This window comes from Pyrus communis, chromosome 12, assembly GCF_041283825.1.
Source record: "Pyrus communis isolate YQ-2024b chromosome 12, ASM4128382v1, whole genome shotgun sequence".
Lineage (NCBI taxonomy): Eukaryota > Viridiplantae > Streptophyta > Magnoliopsida > Rosales > Rosaceae > Pyrus > Pyrus communis.
Window position 1 is genome coordinate 19,548,033 of NC_142576.1, and position 20,269 is coordinate 19,568,301.

The following is a 20,269-nucleotide window of genomic DNA, read 5'->3' on the forward strand; positions in this document are numbered from 1 at the left end:
GATCGATGAATTGAAGAAGATCAACGGACATAAATTATCAAAAAATGTGTAAAAAGTAAAATGGAATGTGTGGATAGCATAACCCATACTCTAATTCTATGTTTCTAGCGGGGTCCTTAGGCCATCTCTAACCAAGGGCTGGCCAGAGGGCTTGTTTTAGCCCTTTAGCCCTCCAAGAAATTAATATTTTAATGAACATTACAGGGCCATATTTGCCTTCGTCTCCAACCGAGGACCAAATGGCTCGTTTTAGCCCTGTCACAAAAAACCGTCTCCAACCGAGGGCCATAGGGCCAAACATAATTTATTATTTAAATTTAAAAACTACAACAACTTAAATTCAAATCCAACAACTTAAATTTAAAAACTACAAATGTAATTGGGCCAAAAAACCAAAAAAATTAGAACTTAAATTTAATGAATGGTTTATGTATTTATAGGAAAAAAAATTAAATGCAACGGCTAGCTAACTAGCCATTGTATTCAAAGTTTTTTTTTAAACAATCCTGTCAATTATAACCGACATGATTGCTTTATTTTCTGGCCAGCCCCGGGCTGGCTGGCTAGCTGCATGCATCCAGCCCTCCAACCCTCAAGCGCTCGAATGCAGCCAGACCTCCAACCCTCCAGCCCTTTCCGATTCCGTGGGACCCTCTCAGATTCCACGATCCTCTGACCTAGCCATCGGTTGAAAACAATTTTCGGGCTATTTTGGACCTCTGGCCCTCTGGACCATCGGTCGGAGATGGCCTTACAAAATCTAAGCTGATATTGTACGTACCCATTCATTAAATAAATCCAACCGATTGACCAAAACGTTGGACCACCGTGATTGCTAAGTCCCTAGAGGGTGGCCCAGTATAAGTACTTGAAAAGGAACTCCAAGCAAGCACCTTCTCCTTCTCCAGATACAGAGACAGAGTCCTAGAGTCGTCAAGTCGTTTTCTTCTCCTCCCGCAAGGAAACTCAAACCACATACCAGCCACCTTGGGTTGAATTTGAATTAGGGTTAGGGTTTGAGAAACATGATGATTCAGATCAATAAACCGCCAGTGCTCCTGCCTCCGCCGCCGCCGCAAGGGTGTTTGAAAACGGCTGCTGTTCCGACAAGAGCAGGCCGAAACCTCCTTGTCCTCAACGCACCCACAAGGTCAACAATAATTCCGACAACTATTTCAATGGCTCGTCAAGTCCGACATTCGGTCCTCCCAATAATCCCGATGATGAAAAGAAGAGGAAGAAGAGCAATGGCTGCTTCCGATTCGGTTTCGGCTGCTGCTGTTGTCGACGTGGATATGCAGATTCGGGGGAAGAAAAATAACAAGAATAACAAGGTTTTTAAGGCGTACGGAGACCCCTGCCTCGATCTGTTTTTCAACGTCACACAACGACCCAGCGATTACCGCGAGAAGCAGCAGGAGACGGAGAAGAAGTATCACACCAAAATGTTTAACTATCTGCGGCAACAGCTCCCCTTGGCCTGGTCCCACGATCCTCTCACCACTCTCAAGCTCATCTTCAACCTCTCTCCCTGCGATATCGACGGATCGAAATGGTACAGTGAAGCTTTTGAATTCGCAGCTGTTTGGCTCCACCACAACCACCCCGACACTCTGTTACGCAACTTCGGCTCTCTTGCCGACTCCTTCGGTCCTTCGTTCACCCTGCTCGACGTTCTGTACGGCCTCCTCGTTCCTCCTCAGGATCAGCTGGATCACACACTGAAGGAGTTACTCCAACGCGAGAATCCGAATTCTCATGCAGATCGGTATGCCCGCGACCCGGCTTACAGGCTGTTGCACGACCGGGGTATGGATGCGTTTGCGGAGCGGTTGAAGTCCGATCTTGAAAAATTGAAGCAGAACAAGCTCGAGCTCAAGCCGTGTGATTATGATGACGATGTTGACGATGATACCGACTACAATGCTAAACGCGGTTCTCTTGATGCTCATGCTTATCATGATCTTCAAGTTTCTTTGGCAATATATTGTTTGCTTACAGGGAACCCATGGGACGCACATAAGGGGCGCTCCATTTCGCTGGAAGAAAGCACTGCGAGGAGGCTTCTCCCCACCGAATCAGATGTATCGCGGGAGTGGGAGCGGCTGAGGAAGGAGGTTTTGGCGCCCTTGAAAAACTACTCTAGTCGTCAAAGTCGGTTTGACAGGTGGAAGCGCTGCGAGGTGAAGAAGTACTTGGAGGAGGTGAAAGCAGCAACAACAATTATAAAGCCCGACGCTTTACTTCCAAATGACATCCTACGCTATCTGGAAGATGGCAATGTTGGGGAAGCGGCAGAGCTTCAATGGAAGGCAATGGTGCAAAAGGTCAAGGAGGGCGGCAAATTCAAAAACTGCTGGGCTGTATGTGACAACGGCTTGTGCCAGTCAAGGAGTTTGAGTTTGGGACTTTTGGTGTATGAACTGAGTGAAGAGCCATGGAACCGAAAAGTGATGAATTTCAGTCTGCCTGATTCCCGCTGTAAGTTTATTCGGCCCATTCATTTTTTGCCCCAGCTGCATTCCATTCAAGGCCTCGACGATGTTAAGTCCAAGTTCTCCTTTCTGACAAGAAAGGACAGGAGAATGGACACAAGAATATGTATTGATTTACAAATGGTGTTTGATGCCATCTTGGAAGTGGCTGTCAAGGAGAATTTGAAGCCAGAGCAGATGATCAAGAAGCTGTTTCTGTTCACCGACTGCGCAGGCTATGATTGGAAGGGTTACGAGACTCTGTATGAGGCCATACGGAGCATGTTCGAGGACAAGGGGTATGGGGATGATGCGGTGCCACACATTGTGTTTTGGGATTTTTGGTCGGGGTATCATTCTCCATCCTTCGATTTTCCTCATAGAGGGGTGACGGTGTTGCGTGGCTACTCCAAAAATTTGATCAAATCCTTCTTGGACAATGGTGGGGATTTTCGCCCTCACCATCTCATGGAAGTAGCCATTGCCGACAAAGAATATCAAACTCTTGCTGTAGTCGACTGACTGACTCGCTCAATCATCCGGTCCCTCCTTTGGCATTGGCGATAGCATTGGCATTGGAATTGGATTGATGATCGATATGATCTTCTGCGATCTGATTGTCCATCATTTCTTACTTACCGCAGTTTTCAGGTAGAATTTAAGCTAATAAGTAACCTTTATTAGGAAGAAGAGGCATCCTATGTGTGTGTGTCTGTCTTAGCTAGATGTGGTTTGGATTCATTCCAGAGCTCTCTCTTATCTTTATGTAACATTAGAAATAATCATGCGTTTTAGTATCCTTAATTATATTGTTTCCTCGGTTAGTAAGCTAGCAACTGGTGGTACGTAATATCATGCATGTTTAATTAAGCTTATTAGTTACTAACTTAATGATGAGGTACATGATATTATGGATGATTAATTAAGCTTATTAGTTAGTGGTGAAAGCAATTGGTTGCTCCTAGACCTAACAATTTCTTACACAACTCGTTATCACAACATAAAAATGACAAAAAATAACGAATTTCAAGTCAATACGATAACTAATCGGATCATCCGTTAAAAATCCGTTCTTAACCTCGCAGACCAGACGGTTGGTTGCTCCTAGACCTGACAATGTCTTCACCTCGCGGCGTTCCCACGCGATAGACATGCCAAAATTAGCGTACCGAAATTGAAAATTTGGTATGTGGTAATGTTCTTAAGCTGTAGTTCATTTGATCAGTAATTTGATATCGTTTGCTTTCCAAAGAAATAATTCGAATACATATGAATCTCAATAACTTCTACCAACAATGACTTTGACGAAAATATATATGCCATTTGTAACATATTTACAATCACAATGAACTTGTTTTCCAACCTGCTCCTTCCCCAACCAACCCTTACAGCAAATACGTTACATACATCCCCATTCACCAAGACATGAACACCATTGGCCCGTATCCTAACAATCACAAAACGATCTAAAAAGGACGAAAAACAAATTACATAACACAACAAAACAATGAAAGATTCTTTCCTTCATATGTCTCTTCCACACAAGTACCTCGAGTCAATCCTCCAACGTTATGTACTCTCCGTTTTACCTTCCAATGATCCATCCCTAAACAATTTCAAACTGAGACTATTGAACCGATCTCGCGAATACTGCCTTGATGCTTTCCTCCAATCTGTCCCGGCCTTCATCATTGCGGCAAACTCCTCATAACTTATTCGTCCATCCTGCAACCATGGAAAGGGATTCAGTGTGGATTCTAAGCAGCTACTAGAACAAGAAATTAGCGGTTTTGGTTCATAAGCAGATTTGCAACAAGACACTCATTAACAATTTAACATGCAATCTTACTGACCTTGTCCGTATCTACGTCATTAATAATGGCATTGATAACATCTTCAATGTTATTATCAACTTCATTACTCAAGGCATCTCGCAGCTCTTCAATTTCAATATACCCATTCTGGTTTTTGTCGAAGAATTCAAATGCTTTGCGAAGATGCTCCTCATCATTGCCCATCCTTCTTAGGTGAACAGAGATGGCTACAAATTCTCCGTAGTCTAGATATCCATCATTATCTACATCACCCTGTTTAACAGATGAAACCCCTCTTATTAGTACGTGTAGCATTAATGGATCTTTAAACAGTAATGCAATACAGAGTCATTCAAGCAAGAAGGTTTCAGATTCTTTGAGTCGAATATGCATATAGATGATAAAATCTATGTCAAAAGAAATCACTTGGATAGTCGAACATGCATATGGATTATTTTTGGCCCAAAGGCCATAACTAATTAATCCTCTAACATATAAAACCATAAACTAATACAAGATAATACTTACAGCTTCCATCAGAATATGAAGATCCCCATCAGGAATTTGATGGCCAAGTTTATGCAACCCAACTCTTAGCTCGTCAATGTTAATCTTGCCCTTGTTGTTAATATCCATGAGCTTAAATCCCTCCTGTATACCACCAACTTCCTCCATCGACAAATGCTCAGCTATAACCTGTTAATTTAAAATTCCAAAAGAAAACATTAGCAACTGAAGACACATGCATCTCAAACGTTTTTTTTTTTTTTTTTTTTTTTTTGAGAAGATGCATCCCAAAGGTATAATAGAACACATAAAGCAGATGAAGGGTTATGAAAAAATTATCAAACAAAAATCTTAGAAAAGAATACCTTGAGAGCGCTTTTCTTGAGCTTGTTCATAACAGAGAATTGCTTGAGCCTTGACCGAACAGTTTCACCTAAAGAAACATTTGGAGCTTTCTTTGCATTTTGTAACCAAGGATGATCTACACTCAAAGAACCAAGAATAAGATGTACGTTCATAATATTATGTTTTGCACTTCCAAATTCTTCAAGCAACAAAAGTCTCTTTAATATTAAACTATAATGATAACCATCGACAGAACTGAACATTACCTAGAACTTCCTGAGCTGTAAGCCTCTGCTTTGGATCGGGATTAAGCATCTTCTTCACAAGGTCTTTCGCATTATCAGAAACCAGAGGCCAGGGGTCCTTCTTAAAATTCACAACAGACCGTATAATTGCTTCTGCAACTCCTTGTTCAGTTTCTGCACGCAAGATAATAGATTCAAGTCAGAAATTGTACAAGATGCTAAGCACTAGGAAAGCCAGAAAGTAATCAGAATTCGATAGAAGTGAAGAGAAATTAGAAAGTGGCAAATTCATTTCAATGGGTCTCAATTCATGCATGCACGTATAAATATATGGTGAGTAAATATGGTAGCAGCACATCACTTTTTGTTAGTAGATAAATTTCCAACCTAAGAATCTACAGCACACAAGCACATATTTTATTAGAAGCAACGCCAACTTGTTATTTGTTACCAAAGTCGATAAAATACAATGTGTTTGGAAATATTTTGACCAACCATGGTCCATGGACGCACAGTGCAAGCAAAAATATAAGGTATAACTGGTGAATGTGAACTTTAAAACAGTTCTCCCCACTTAATTTCTTCACTGAAAATATAGATAGATACTGCCTTCATATTATCTAGAGTGTGTAGGAGTGTTAATTTGGAGAACAGCATTAATTAAGAAAAGTGAAAACAGCATCTACATACTTTAGTCAAGCTATACTGCATTTACACCTAGTTAGTGTGTGTGTGTGTGTGTATATATATATGTGTGTGTGTTTACCATATAATGTACCTTCCCTATAAGAATGTAACTACTGTATAATGCGAGTTGTATCTATACTACAGTGAGATATTTAAATGAACACGCATTTGGGTTAGCAAGCAACGTACATATAAAAACGAACACAAACCTGCCCAAAATGGTGGAACACCACAAAGTAAGATATAGAGTATAACTCCAGCACTCCACACATCAATTTCAGGACCATAGTTGCGTTTAAGCACCTCAGGAGCCATGTAATAGGGACTTCCAACAATTTCATTAAATACTTCACCTGGAAATACATGGAAAAAAAAAATGTTTTGGTAAACTAATCAGAACAAGAAAATCAAATGGCATAGTTTGGAGAAGACTTTACCAGGTTTAAAGAATACGGACAGCCCAAAATCAATTGCCTTTAAAGGTGCTGTTTCTTTCTTGTTTTCAAACAAGAAGTTCTCGGGTTTGAGATCCCGGTGTATCACACCGTGCTTGTGACACATCTGCAAGAGAATTAAACACATTAAAATTATGCTAGGGTATGTAAACCTATCAAAAGGTTGATTCCTCAGAGAATAATCTTGGGAACAAAAATCTATTCTATACATAAACGGCAAAAGAATCAATTCACCACAATTCCACAATTGCAATTCACCACAATCCAATCAATCACCGATCCAACATGATCACTAAAAACCACCAAAATCCTCACCTGAACAACTTCGACAATCGTCTTCGTGACGGCGGCAGCAGCACGCTCTGTGTAGTGGCCTCTGGACACGATTCGATCGAAGAGCTCACCGCCCTCACAGAGTTCCATAACAATGTGGACAGCATGGTCATCTTCATAGGTGTCTTTCAAGCTCACTATATTGGGGTGCTTAGGCAAATGCTTCATGATCTCAACTTCTCTCGTCACATCCTCTATATCCACAGCTGTTCTCAGCTTGCTTTTCGAAATCGACTTACAGGCGAACTTCTCGCCGGAGTCCTTATCGGTGCAAAGGTAGGTAATTCCGAACTCTCCACGGCCGAGCTCCCGACCCAGTTCGTATCTCTGCTCGATTTCAGCGCCAGTCGGGTCTTTCAGCACACAGAGCTTGGAACCACCATTTCCCTGGCCGGGGACGTAGTTTATCGAAAATGGATTCTTCCTGTTCTTCTTGTCCTTCAACGGAGAACCCGTCTGGGGGGTCGCACAGCAATTACCCATCTGTGAAAATCGGTCTGGGAGCCAGAATCGTATCAGAATTCGAATTGAATACTCGAAATCTGAGGGTTTAGGGGAAAATCAAGAGATGGCTTTCGAGATCCGAATTGCTCTGTAACCCAATTGAATATTGAGAATTTTTTTTGGAGGATGAACAGAATTTGAAACCAGAGATGTGACTTACGGAAATGGGGAGAGAGGGTTATGGGGGTTTGGAATTGAAGAAGAAGACGCAAAGGGGAATTTAGCGTGTGGAAGCCACCATTTGGTGGATTGGTGGATTGGTGGAATAGAGACAAAGAGAAAGGGTCCAGCCTCTTTCACAGAGACTTCCCTCCTTACTCCTAACCCTATTTCTCTCCCTCTCTCTCTCCACACAGTTGGATAGACAGATAGAGATTTAGAGAGAGGGAGAGAGACGGGGAGAGCTTTGTTGTTTCCTAAAATATTCTAAACAAAATTAATCTCAAATTGTTTTTTCATCTCACACAATGCCCCTAACCACTTAGCATAATTACAATCCATGTCCCATTTTATTTTATTTTTATTATTCTTTGTAATTATTTTGTTTTTCACACTATCATACAAAATTATTAAACTAAAATCTTGAACTTACAAGCACAAATGAATACCCGTAGTATTAGTGACGTCCATTTTATTTATTTTTGAGAAAATTAACTATTATTCAAAAACCATGCACTATATATTATTTAGTTTGTAAAAGTGTTATTCACACTTCAAAATTGTTATTGTGTACTTCAGCTTTATAAAACAGTAGATAAAATTTGCACAAGAATGTGCATAATGATCTTTTTGAAGTGTCAATCACAACTTTCTGTTATTTCTTATATTCACTCCTTTTTATACGAGCAATATTGAAAATAATTGAACAATTGTATAAAGGTAATTACTTAATCATTGGAAGAATGCTTTGCTTTTGTTTTCGTTTAATTCTCTTTGTATAATGATTAAGATAACAATGATTGCATTTTTTATTACTTTTCAAAATATGAGATGAATGATGGATAAATACACTCTTACTCATCATTGGAGAATTTGGAATTCCATACCCGCCATACTCTTACTCATTATTCAACACACTCTTATCATCGAGCTAACCATAGTGGCTTATATAGATTACGTTGACATAACTAATTGGTTTTTCTTCTTATAAGAATACCATGGAGGAATTGAGAATTACTCCTAACTGATCTCTAGTGCACGATAGAATACTCTAAGCTAGTTTTTTTTCCTAATTAATGTGCATTTTATACTTGTTCTTAGTTACTTATTAGTTTTTGTGATACAACTAAAAATCAGCGAGTCTCCAATTCGACTAGCACCCGAACCAATAAGCGTATAATCAAGAGATATGCATTATGGATTTTCTTCAAATACAAAGTGTATAATTTGCCATCCTTTTTGAGGTGATTTGAACATATAGGAATTGCATCTTCTCTTAAAATAAAAAATAAAAAATAATAAATATACGTGAAGACTCAAAGACCAAAAAGATGAATCTTAATAGAAAAGAAAGACAAAAATATCTCTTTGAAAATATCGCATTTTATAGTACTACCCACCACAATATGGCATTATTCATGCCTGCATGTGAAATTTAATACGAGGAGTATATATCTTAATTTTCTTGTAATATTAATATACACAAACAAATTAATCATTAGCATATACAGCTAACACATACCAAACAAAATGAAAGAAAATTTTCCATTAGCTTTATTAACTATTTCCATCGTACCTTCATCTTCTTCATCACGAGAAATTTTTTAATGTGCCGATAACATAACCCAGTATACCAAGTATCATAATACAAGTGGTTAAAAATTTTTTTTCAAGTATTTAATCATTTATATTTATAACATTTGATGTACAGGGTCGGCACACTTCTACACTTTGCAATTGAGCTAGTAGACTGGCCTAGATTTTCGACATGTACTATGAACATGCAACAAAATAGTACATATGGTTGTATCTTTTGTTAGTAGAGGACAAGAGTGATTAATTTGTGAAACGAGTTTAATGAGAATACTCTGGTATTTAATGTAAATTTTTTTTATCATTAAGATAAACGTAAGTATACTATATGCATGATGCATATTTTAAGATCTGGAGATTTGTGTGGAGCGCTTGTACAAGGCTTCAAAAAGAAGTGCAGAATAATGAGCGTGTGAGATCGAAATACAAGAAAAATAAGGTGCAAGGTGATAGGGGCGATTTTAAGAGAAAGGGCAGTGTGGCAATTAAAAAGAGAAGCAAGGTTAATTTAATGGATGAAATGGTCAGCTTTGGTGCAGACACGCTATGCATTCAGTTGGTAAGAGGGACCCACTCTCTCCTTCTCGTTATATACAAACAAACCACAAATACTTCTGCAAAAGGGTGTAAGTTTATGCACACGTGGCTCGATTCCAATGATATGCCTGTTCAGAGTAGACCTTCTGGAAGCCAACCGATAAATTAGTGAGAGAGACTAAAATATTGCTTTATTTTTTTTTTTTTTTGAACGCCAAATATTGCTTTATTTGAACTCCGTGTATACCCCTGGCCCACCACTTTACACAAATTATCTCGCAAGGGTAGACTGGTCAAATCACGGAATTTTTTTTATGGCGTCTATTGACCGTCGAGGCATGCCAGCCAACCATTATTTGCCAAACTATTGGAACTTATTTATTTTTAGTAAACAAAGTTATGGAATTGATTTAATATTACGGTCTAATAGTATTTTTCTTCATTTATAATTGAGTGGTATTTTTTAGTTTAGTTTTAGTAGTATTTTAGATTTTAGTAAAAAAACAAAATATATAAATATATTAATTTGGTATTTATTTCTTGTCCCTTTTTTCCATGTATAAATTCATACGAGTAAAATTTGATCATATAAACCTAAAGTTTCTTTTTAATATAAAAAATGAGACAATGATGGCGAGCAATGGTCATCCACCTCTTTTAGGTTTGAAGAGGTTACGAGAAATTTCAACATATCCGTGACCACAGTCAAACAAACTCATCAACTCAGAGCATTAAACCTGAGATCTCAAAATAATTTGCTGTCTGTCCTGCGGCCGTTCAGGAGTGGGAGAAAAGGGCAGTTTTGACATTTTGTACTGGAAAAACAAAATGGCATAAGAAGAATGGCCATGCTTTTTGGGCATTTTGGGTTGACCAGTCAAACATAACTATTTTGACTTGGGGGGTTTTGGAGTGGCCACGCTATTTGTGTGCCCCTAGTCGATTTTAAGCAGATTAATTAAATATTAAATATTTTATATTATATATTATTTTTACGTTTGCATGTGACTGTGCGAACCGTTACGGCACAGGATTTTATCTTGATTTTAGTAGTCAGACCAACAATTATAAAAAAAATAAAAATAAAAAGCAATTGGGTGATGCTTCAAATTGGACTGGGCAAAACTGTAGCAGAGTTGGAATCTTCTATAAGCCAACCGGATTACCTGACAAAATAGACGCTATAGAAATCTTGAATTACAAATGTGATAAAATGGGTATTGGAGTTCACTATACGTGCCCATAAATAGTGGCAGAGCCAGAATTTGATATGAGAAAAGTCTTTTCACAAATATTATAAAAATGGCAAATAAAACATTACAAAACTACTAAATAAAGCATCATAATAACATATTCATTGTCAATGGTGTGTTTGAAAGTATTTTGAAAATGACGGATGGTGCTTTTAATGAAAATGTTTACAAAATCAATCCTTAGTTAAAGTGCAAGTGAATCTGAAAAAGAACTTGAAGTAGTTCTTACAAGATGTACATAATTGGTAATTCTTCCAAACTTTTGAAACTTAAAAACATTTTCACCAAAAGCGGTTTCAGTTATTTTAAAATTACTTCCAAGCATACACAATATTACTTGTTACATGATAACCTTACCATCTATACTATTAAATATAATAGTGCGAATCAATAAAAAATTCTTAACACTAACACTTAATGTGACAGCCCATTCCGGAATTTTCAAACTGTATATGTGAAATGACGATTTTGCCCCTAGTATGAATTTTCGTTGTGTGGTTGTTTCTGAGCTTGGTTTGGGCTGGTTGTGGACCACACACATTTCCCCACACACACACTCACCCTTTCCCTGCCCTGCACCCTGTCCCGAGCCATTTCCCTCTCCCATTTCCATTCCCATTGTACGGACACACCCCAAATCTCTCCAAATCTTCACAGATCGAGGAAAAAAAGTACATATTCATGCTCGTGAGGTCCGTAGGAGTTCAACCATACCCATTTCAGGTAAGGATACCTTCGTTTTCACGTCGAACTCGGGATGCCCGATTTTTGTCACTGTTCATGCACACGTTAATTCTTGTGTTTTTGGGAATTTCAAGCTTGTAGGAAGCTTGGTGAGGTCCTTAGGAGGCTCGGGGTGGTTCGTTTGAAGGTTTTGAACGTCGGGATCGTGAGTTTCGAGGTTGGCCGGAGTTGGTGGTGTTTTCCCGGTGAGATTCCGTGGATTTTAGCACTTGAAAGTGGTATGAATTTGTTCCTCTCATTGTAAGCTTCATTTTGGTACCAATTTTGTGAAATTTGGTTGAAAAACGAAGAAGATATGAAGGTTTGAAGTTTTTACGATTTTCCGGCGCCGGAGCCTCGCTGGAGAAGACGACGGAATATTCCTAACGGTGTTAACGGAATCCGTTAAAGTTAACGGAATATTCCTGACGGCGTTAACTGACGCCGTCAGCGTGCCAGGCACGTGCCTGCGTGTGGCCGTGCCTTGGCCGGCGCGTGGGGGCGCGTGCGACGGTGAAAATTTTTTCTAAAAATATGGGGATGTTCCTGAGGTTGAGTAGATCACGTTGGTGTATTCATACACCCCATTTGAGCATTGTATGAGAAGTTATTTCATAAGGTTGGTTATGTGTTTTAAAATTAACGTTTTTATAGTTATTTCGCATATAGGTGAGACCTATCCCGAGGACGAGCACGGTCACTCGAGGTAAGGGGGTTACAACCCTTCTACATACCAGTGAGTGGGCTTTTGGTTTTCTGTATATACCTATATACTTATACTTTTCCCAGAAAGTGAAATGAAACGTTTATTCGTTTATATGCCATGCATTATGTTGCCGTTTGTTTATACATTGTTAGTTGCATATATATATATATATATATATATATATATATATATATTTGGTGCTGCGGACGCCCAGGTAAGTGCCAGGTGAGTTATGATTATGTTTACATTCAGTAGTGATTTGAGATGCATATAGAGAGCTCATAACCTGCACCCCCGGTGTTAGAGCTCCCGCCCAAAGTCGGGCACAGTCCTTAACGTGATGTTCACCTCCCGCACCACACGCTTATCTTGGATCCAAGTTAGGTGCACAGTCCTGTCGCACAGACCACTTTAGGTGGTTCCGACTCGTAGGTGACCCGCGATTATTCGCCCAGCCTTCACGTGATCGTAGCACTTGAGCGTACTTATATTACACCCAGGCTTGTCGTACAGACCACTTTAGGTGATTCCGACTCGTGTGCAGGTATAGTTAGTGAGATGGAGATTTGAGCTCTAGATTCAGCCGTACAGGTCACGTTAGGTGACTCCGGCTGACAGATTATGTGGCATTGATGTGATATTACCTGAGCACTTGCACTTTACTTCGAGGTTTTGGCATAGCATATTTTCCGAGCATGATTTATATATATGTATATTATATTTTTTTGGAAGTATACAGGTTTTACGGCGAAGGGTTAGAACTTGTTTGTGAAATAGTTTTGAAAAGCTTTGTTTTTGCCCACTCACGCTTTTGTTTTGCGCCCCTCCAGTTTCTAGTTGGCTAGCACGTTTGGTGGCTTCCCTGAGGATTTCCCCAGCATATCTGACAGACTATTACCAGTGTAGGACCACCTTCGGGTGTGCTTTTGTAGTATCGTTTTCTCCCGGACTGCATTAGGTCTTCGTGCTCTGAACTTTGTGTTCACACTTACGCTTGCACATGTTTGTTATTACTTTGTGTAAAGCTGGTTTTTATTTATTCGTACTATTTTTATTATTATTTTATTAGCTTCCGCACTGTGCACATGGTTACATCACTTCCACGTGACGGCCAGCATGCCCTGACCTCGATCGGGGTGTGTCACTTAAATAAGAGGTAAGATAGAGGATAAACAATAAAAAGTTATAGAGAATAAGATATATTTTACAAATCTTATTGTTGAATTAATTTGAATTTGGAATATGACAATATATGTGAAATTTTAGAAAATGAGAAGAATAATAGCTTTGTAGATTTGGAGTCTTGCTTCTGGGTTGCACCGTGAAAGAGAAAAATCGAAGTAGATTTTATTTTATTTTTTCATTTAAAAGTGAAGGTTCATTGTTAAGGTTTTTCATCAAATGCTAAAGATTATTAATTCTATGGAATATAAATAATAAAGTATCGAGTTAGTGGTGCGATGTAATCAGACTTGGAAGTTGAATTTTGGAATAGGAAAGAATAGGTTTGAATTGTTGCACTATTGACCAATAAGAGAAGGATTCTAAAGGAAAGAAGTATCATACCTATCGGAGGAGGGTTACAAAGAAAAACTCAGGGGCCAATACTTGTCTCAAGATCCCTCCGCCACTGCCCATAAGAGATTTTTCCACGTATTCGGTACATAAGTAAGTACTTCATGTGTTATTTTACATGTAGAGAGATTTTTTATTTTTTTTATTTTTATGTTTTTCTACTTGTATTATGACACATGAACCGACTTGTGTACCAAATACGTGAAAAAAGTTATCATACCACAATAAATAGTTGATTAGGAGCGGAGATTTCCCTCTCAAATTATTGGTTAGGGCGCTTATCTAGCTTGTAAATAAGACTTTGTTAGCAAGCTAACTAATTATTAGTAATTCAAACCACTGAGAACATCTTCAAATGAGATGTCAAATATAATATGTCAAAATTTCATTTGATGACTGATGTAGTAAATTGAATACAAGTGCTAAATTCTTTTCTTTTTTTTTTTCCAATGGATGTGTCAAATATTTATTTTATTATTTTATTGGGCCTAGAGTTACATTAACTATTAAAAATTAATCAAAATTAATTGTAGTTTTTATTCTATTGGTTGTTAATGGGTTCCATGTATTACAAAATTCAATTAAATATATTTGATTCCTTCTTTGTTTGCTATAAAAAAAGGCAGCTAGAAAGTAAGGAGTCAAATGACTCACATGCCACATCATATATGGCATATCCATTAAAGAACACCTAAATGTCTTTTAATCCTATTTGGCATATTTGACATCTCCTTTGGAGATGGTCTTAGAAGTTAATGAAGTTGACCTTATCTATTTAATATATTAATCGTCGTGTAGGTTATAAAGCTTGCACATCAGTGAAAGATGAAGGATAAGTATTTTAATGCCACCAATTGGTACTACGATTAAGTGGCATTTCTTTTTACGTGTAAGTTAGTGATCTCATGTTTGACTCATATGGATAATGATGGCGTATTATATATGTTTTGAGTTCAATACTAGTTAGTGACGTGTTCATTGTGTGACCTAACTCAATCTCTCTCCCTTGAGTAGAATATCTCATCCCTCTTATACTCATATGCACAAAATTAATCTAGAATAATACTTGCATTCTCTCGTGGTAGGATGAGCTCATTCATCCACTTGTAAATAATCCATCTGCGCTATAGAAATTTTATAATGATTTGAATCAGAAAACGTTTACTAATCCAAATGTATTAAATTAATTGATAGTTCATTATTAATATGTTACTTACAACATACGTATTGTGACATCCCACATCGCCCAGGGGAGTTTAAATGTATATTCCCATCCCTACCTAGCACGAGGCCTTTTGGGAGCTCACTGGCTTTGGGTTCCGTAGGAACTCCGAAGTTAAGCGAGAATGGGGCTAGAGCAATCCCATGATGGGTGACCCACTGGGAAGTTGCTCGTGAGTTCCCAAAAACAAAACCGTGAGGGCGTGGTCGGGGCCCAAAGCGGACAATATCGTGCTACGGTGGTGGAGCGGGGCCGGGAAGTGATCCGCCCCGGGCCGGGATGTGATACGTATTCATTTGATACATTTAAATGATTAAACGATCATCAATCAAATTGAATTTTGTAGAGATAATCTTCAAATGAAGATTAAGGAATTGAACGTTTCCAACTATGAAATTTCTACAGTAAATATACATTATTTTTCAAGTTGAAAGAATGAGCTCATCCTACCAAGAGAGGAATGCAAATATGATTCGTTAATATATAGAGTTGCACACGCTGACACATGCACATAAATTCTCAATGAACTACTAAATGAGTCAGTGACACTATCATTCTTCTTAACTTTTTATAACATAAAGTTTTGGCGTATACAATAACAATAAAATTATCTGAATGCACAAAATTGATATAAATTGTAATAAAAATAGACCTTACGTGTATTAGAGAGTGTGCTAATAAATGCTTTTTTTTTTTTTATGAATAACATTAATTATATATTAAAGAAGCTCAAACATTTTTCACTATGTCAAATAAGCTTTTTAGCCAAATACTCTATGAGTTTGACATAACTCCTCACTTTTGTCCTTGAGATTCAAAATAGATAGAATTGGTCATGAGTTTGTCCACCATCAATCATTTTGATTATTCCGAAAAATCTCTATCAAATAACGATAAATGGAAAAAATACCGTCAATTTTTGTGAAATTATTTTGGCACATTGTTATTAAATTGAGGGTAATTTTGTCATTTTAGTCCTTATATAACAAAGATTTCACGGAATGACTAAAATGATTGATGGTGGACAAACTCAGAGATCACTTCTATCGATTTCAAATCTTAGAAACCAAATTAAGTAACTTTGCCAATCTCAAAAATTATTTTATCTAAAAAAACCTATAAAATATCTACAGTTAAAATTTTGAAGAAGAGAAATAAAAGTAAGAAAACTAGAAGAAAAAAAGAAGAAGAAAACAACCCACAGCTCACCAAACAAATTAATGGGCGGTGCCAACGTTGTTTTGACGACTTTTGTATGGAAGCAGTAGGAATCCGCACGTCAATTAATTATTTTTAAATTTTTCATTTTTCCAGTCTTAATCCACGTTTTCTCCACCATGCAAGAGAAAAAATCTAAGCACCTGACCTCGATTTCAATTCATCACAAAGGGAAGAGGAAGTTTAGTTTATTTTCATTTTCATTTTCATTTTTATTTTATTTCTGTGTGTTTGGGGTGGATTAGGTTGGGGGAGTCTTAAGATTCATGCGTTCACATTTTCTAAATGTAGTCTAATTTTTTAGGGTTGAAGATAATTTTGGTCCTTGTATCTTTTATGGATTTAATAATTTTAGTTCATGTGTTCTTACTTCGGAAAATTTAGTTTGTTCTTTGCCCCGTACTTTGACATGCTCTATCAACCAACTACATTGCTCGTGAAAAGTTTAATGTAACAACCTGTTCCCAGTTTTACGGTTTTTATAATTCTAATAAGTGAATTTACGAAAATGCTCTTCGAAGCAAATGCATTGACTTTGTTTGACCACCTTGTCATGTCATTTTTGGTGATGGTGGTGGTTTGTTTTCACGGGAAGAAAGGGAGAGCCAAGAGAGAGTGAGAGAACTCTTGAGAGAAAGAGAGAACGGGAGAGAAAAGGGAGGAGAGAGAGAGAGTTCCAGAATTTTTGGGTGCCCACATGGCACTCACCCAATAGTTAGACAAAAATATCATATGTCCAATTAATTATCAATTTATCAAAATATCCTCGACGTTCAAAACTTCATAAAATCTTCGTTATAATTCCGAATCACATTCTGTTTGCGCCCACACGTCCAAAGGGACGAATACTATGAGGATACGCCAAGAAAATAGATCTTACATGACACGACAAGGTGGTCAAATAAAGTCAACGCATTTGCCTCGAAGGGCATTTTCATAAATTCACTTTTTAAAATTATAAAAACCATAAAATTAGGAACGGGTCATTACATTTAACTAGCGTAGTTAGTAAAATATGAAACGAGTATAGTACTGTAATTATATTATTGTGCATGTTTGTTTATTGATATAAATTATTTCATTTCTTTTATTAAAAAAAATATATAAAATACGTGAATTTTACATGTAGTGAAAAGTGTATTAAACGTGGAAAAGTGTGTATGCACGTGTATAACACATGTAGTGTAGGTTGAAGTTTTGAAAATGTGTAATTTAACGAGACATGCGCAAAAAACAAAAAATATGTTTGAAAATACTAAAAATTAAATAATAAAAAAAAATAGATTCCCCCAGTTGTACACATGTTTTGCTATCTCTTTCAAATAATAAGAGAGATAAGAAGATGATTATTTATTTATTTATTTATAATTGGTTACACCAAATAATTTATCATCTTTGGGTGACACAGGGCGTTTTATTGAGTGGTAATCACAGTCACAATTAAGCCATTTGCACTTCTACAAGAAGTTATAAATTGTTGTCTTCTGAATTTTCACTTCAATAAGGTGACATCAGATATAGAAATGTAGTGACAAAAAATCTTAGAAAACTTCGTAGGTGGGACACTATTGATGAAAATAATAGCATAAAAAATGGAATGATTTGGGCAAAAAGACATATATGTTTTTTTTTAGTATATCGATATTTTTACACAAAAGGGAGGGGGAGTTCGATTAAGCCACATAATGGGCAATCTAATTTGGTATCGAATTCGACATTCACGAGATTTGAAGCGAATACCTCTCACTTCCAAGTGAAGAAGAATACCAACAGACCGTAGTATTGAATGGCAAAAGACCTATATGTTTTTAAGAGAGTGCATGGTTGGAAATGATAAAATTGGAAGAAAATATGAAATTTTAGGATAATTAGAAGGTTTTTATTTTTTTAATTTTATTTTTTATGGTTGGAATTAGAAGAAAATATTTAAAAGCGCGCAGTTGGTATTGGGAGATGGACGAAAACTATATTTTTGTTAGTTTAAGTAAATTAATTAATTAGCAGTAGAAGAAGAGGAAAATAATTTTGTAGAGGTAACCAAGTCAATAATGGATTGGTGTTTGGATCGAACCACCAAAATTTGTAGTCGTTGACCTTTTGGATTAACTAGTCACTTTGCTAAGCGGGTGAGATTTTTTAATGTGCCTTAACATGGGCGGTACACCATGTGGTACTATACAATTGAAGTGAAGTTCTTATTTCAAGTATTTCTCTACTTTTATAATGACATATGACGTATCTACCCGTGTTCTAAATACATTTAAAAATCTATCCCCAAAGAGAAATTCTTGGGTGTCACCGAGTAGTACATACTCGGTGAGTCTATCCTAATAACTAGATATGAGAGAGATTAATGACTACGTACAATCAGTGATAGATCAAATTTTCTCCATGCTTCATATATGATAGTTTTTAAGTTTATTTGAAAATAAGGTGACTTTTTCTTGAGTTACATTGTAAGAAAGACATTTGACTTTAGAAGCAACCTGGTTTTTCATATTAATATTGGCAAGTGCTTGAACTTTGAAACCCTTTACTCTAAGTTTTAACTACATGATGCATTTCGCCCCATGGTCAGTAGTTCCAAGGGTTCCGGAGAGCCACTGAAGGATTCTCTTGTTTTCAGTTTTTACATTTTTAAAAACTAAAATCTTGCTTTGTAATTACTTTCAGTTTGGAAAAATGAAAACTGAAAACTGAAAACTGAAAACCAAAATGTAAAAACTCAATGCCGAATTTTGAAAACTCAAGAAAGTAGTTTTTAGTTTTTTGAACAGCGAAAGTAGTTACCAAACGAGATTTCAGTTTGTCAAAAAAGAGAAAACAAAAAACTAAAAACGGAATGACTATCAAACAGCCCCAACAAACCAAACTTTGAAGTCAACAAAACGAGACAAAATGCTTCATGTGTGTATGACTCTCTCTTTGGGTTTGGTCTTATAATCTTCTTTGTCCTGTCGTATGAATCACGGTTTAATTATATATAACACACAAACCGTTCAAACCTACAGATAAGCACTGGACCATTACTATATTGAATGGAATCAGAAACTTCTCTTTAATATACATTGCACACTTCAATTTCAAACACTCACTCAATCTAGAAACCTACAAAATTTCTTTGGTGAAACCAACTTCAGTTCTAGAAGGCGGTCCCACACGCGACACGCCCCATCTAGATGTTCCAAATTCGCAGCATCGATGACATGACATGAGAGTAGAAACTAGAAACATGAGAGCTGGAACTTTGGTTTTGGTCTCAAACTCATGGAAATCAGACTTTTCTATAGCAAATACTGTTAGAAGTTGGTATAGAATCCGAGAAGGGTTCCTAAGTGGTGTGGGAGTTCTAATTGTAATAGGTATGGGAAACTTGGACGCAAGTTTCAGATAGGTTTAGGATTCCAACTCAGTTTGGTTTAGGTTTTGATTTAGTATAAAAAGGGTCCTTAACGTTAGGGTATAGTTAGTGTGGATATAGTGTGTGAGAGACTTATGTGACAAGAAAACTATTTGTATGTGTGAGTTTTCTTGTATTCCTTTATTCAATCAATAAAGTGTGCTTCCGTTGTTCATGTTTTCTGTTATTGGTTTGGTTTGATCGTGGTGTGAGGTTCAACAAGTGGTATCAAGAGCCATAGGTTGCGTGGTCAAATCAAAACGATGACAAAAACTGAAAGTGGAGATGATAGGGGTACTGAGGTAACCAAGAATTCGGTGCAAAGTGCTCGGTTTGAGATCGAGAAATTCATTGGGACAAATAACTTCGCTATGTGGCAGTGCGAAGTAAAGGATGTACTGATTCAACAAGGTTTACTGGTGGTGCTTGAAGACATGCCTATAACAATGAAGAAGGAGGAATGGCAGCGGCTGAATGCACATGCATGTTCCACGATTAGACTATGTCTTGGAAAAGCAC

General features: G+C 37.3%; 2 protein-coding genes across 2 annotated transcripts; one reads left to right on the plus strand and one right to left on the minus strand.

Moving 5' to 3' along the window:
- The first annotated feature begins 293 nt into the window (after positions 1–293).
- LOC137744495 (uncharacterized) lies at positions 294–3,298 on the plus strand. The gene has a single exon (XM_068484297.2). The coding sequence runs from the start codon at positions 1,026–1,028 to the stop codon at positions 2,994–2,996; it is 1,971 nt and encodes a 656-aa protein (XP_068340398.2). The 5' UTR covers positions 294–1,025; the 3' UTR covers positions 2,997–3,298.
- A 476-nt stretch (positions 3,299–3,774) lies between these two features.
- On the minus strand, positions 3,775–7,792 carry LOC137744638 (calcium-dependent protein kinase 8). The gene is made up of 8 exons (XM_068484411.2): positions 6,843–7,792; positions 6,510–6,633; positions 6,282–6,425; positions 5,407–5,559; positions 5,161–5,276; positions 4,817–4,984; positions 4,328–4,561; positions 3,775–4,199 (listed from the first exon to the last, which is right to left on the minus strand). The coding sequence occupies exons 1-8, from the start codon at positions 7,341–7,343 to the stop codon at positions 4,044–4,046; spliced, it is 1,596 nt and encodes a 531-aa protein (XP_068340512.2). The 5' UTR covers positions 7,344–7,792; the 3' UTR covers positions 3,775–4,043.
- Positions 7,793–20,269: the final 12,477 nt, after the last annotated feature.

Bases quoted from the DNA above. Each gene is read 5' to 3' on its own strand.
- LOC137744495 (XM_068484297.2), top strand. From the start codon at position 1,026: ATGATGATTCAGATCAATAAACCGCCAGTGCTCCTGCCTCCGCCGCCG.
- LOC137744638 (XM_068484411.2), bottom strand. From the start codon at position 7,343: ATGGGTAATTGCTGTGCGACCCCCCAGACGGGTTCTCCGTTGAAGGAC. The intron at 5,560-6,281 runs GTTTGTGTTCGT...TCTTGCGTGCAG, and splicing joins TGTTCCACCATTTTGGGCAG to AAACTGAACAAGGAGTTGCA. The intron at 5,277-5,406 runs GTAATGTTCAGT...CTTTGAGTGTAG, and splicing joins TACAGCTCAGGAAGTTCTAG to ATCATCCTTGGTTACAAAAT.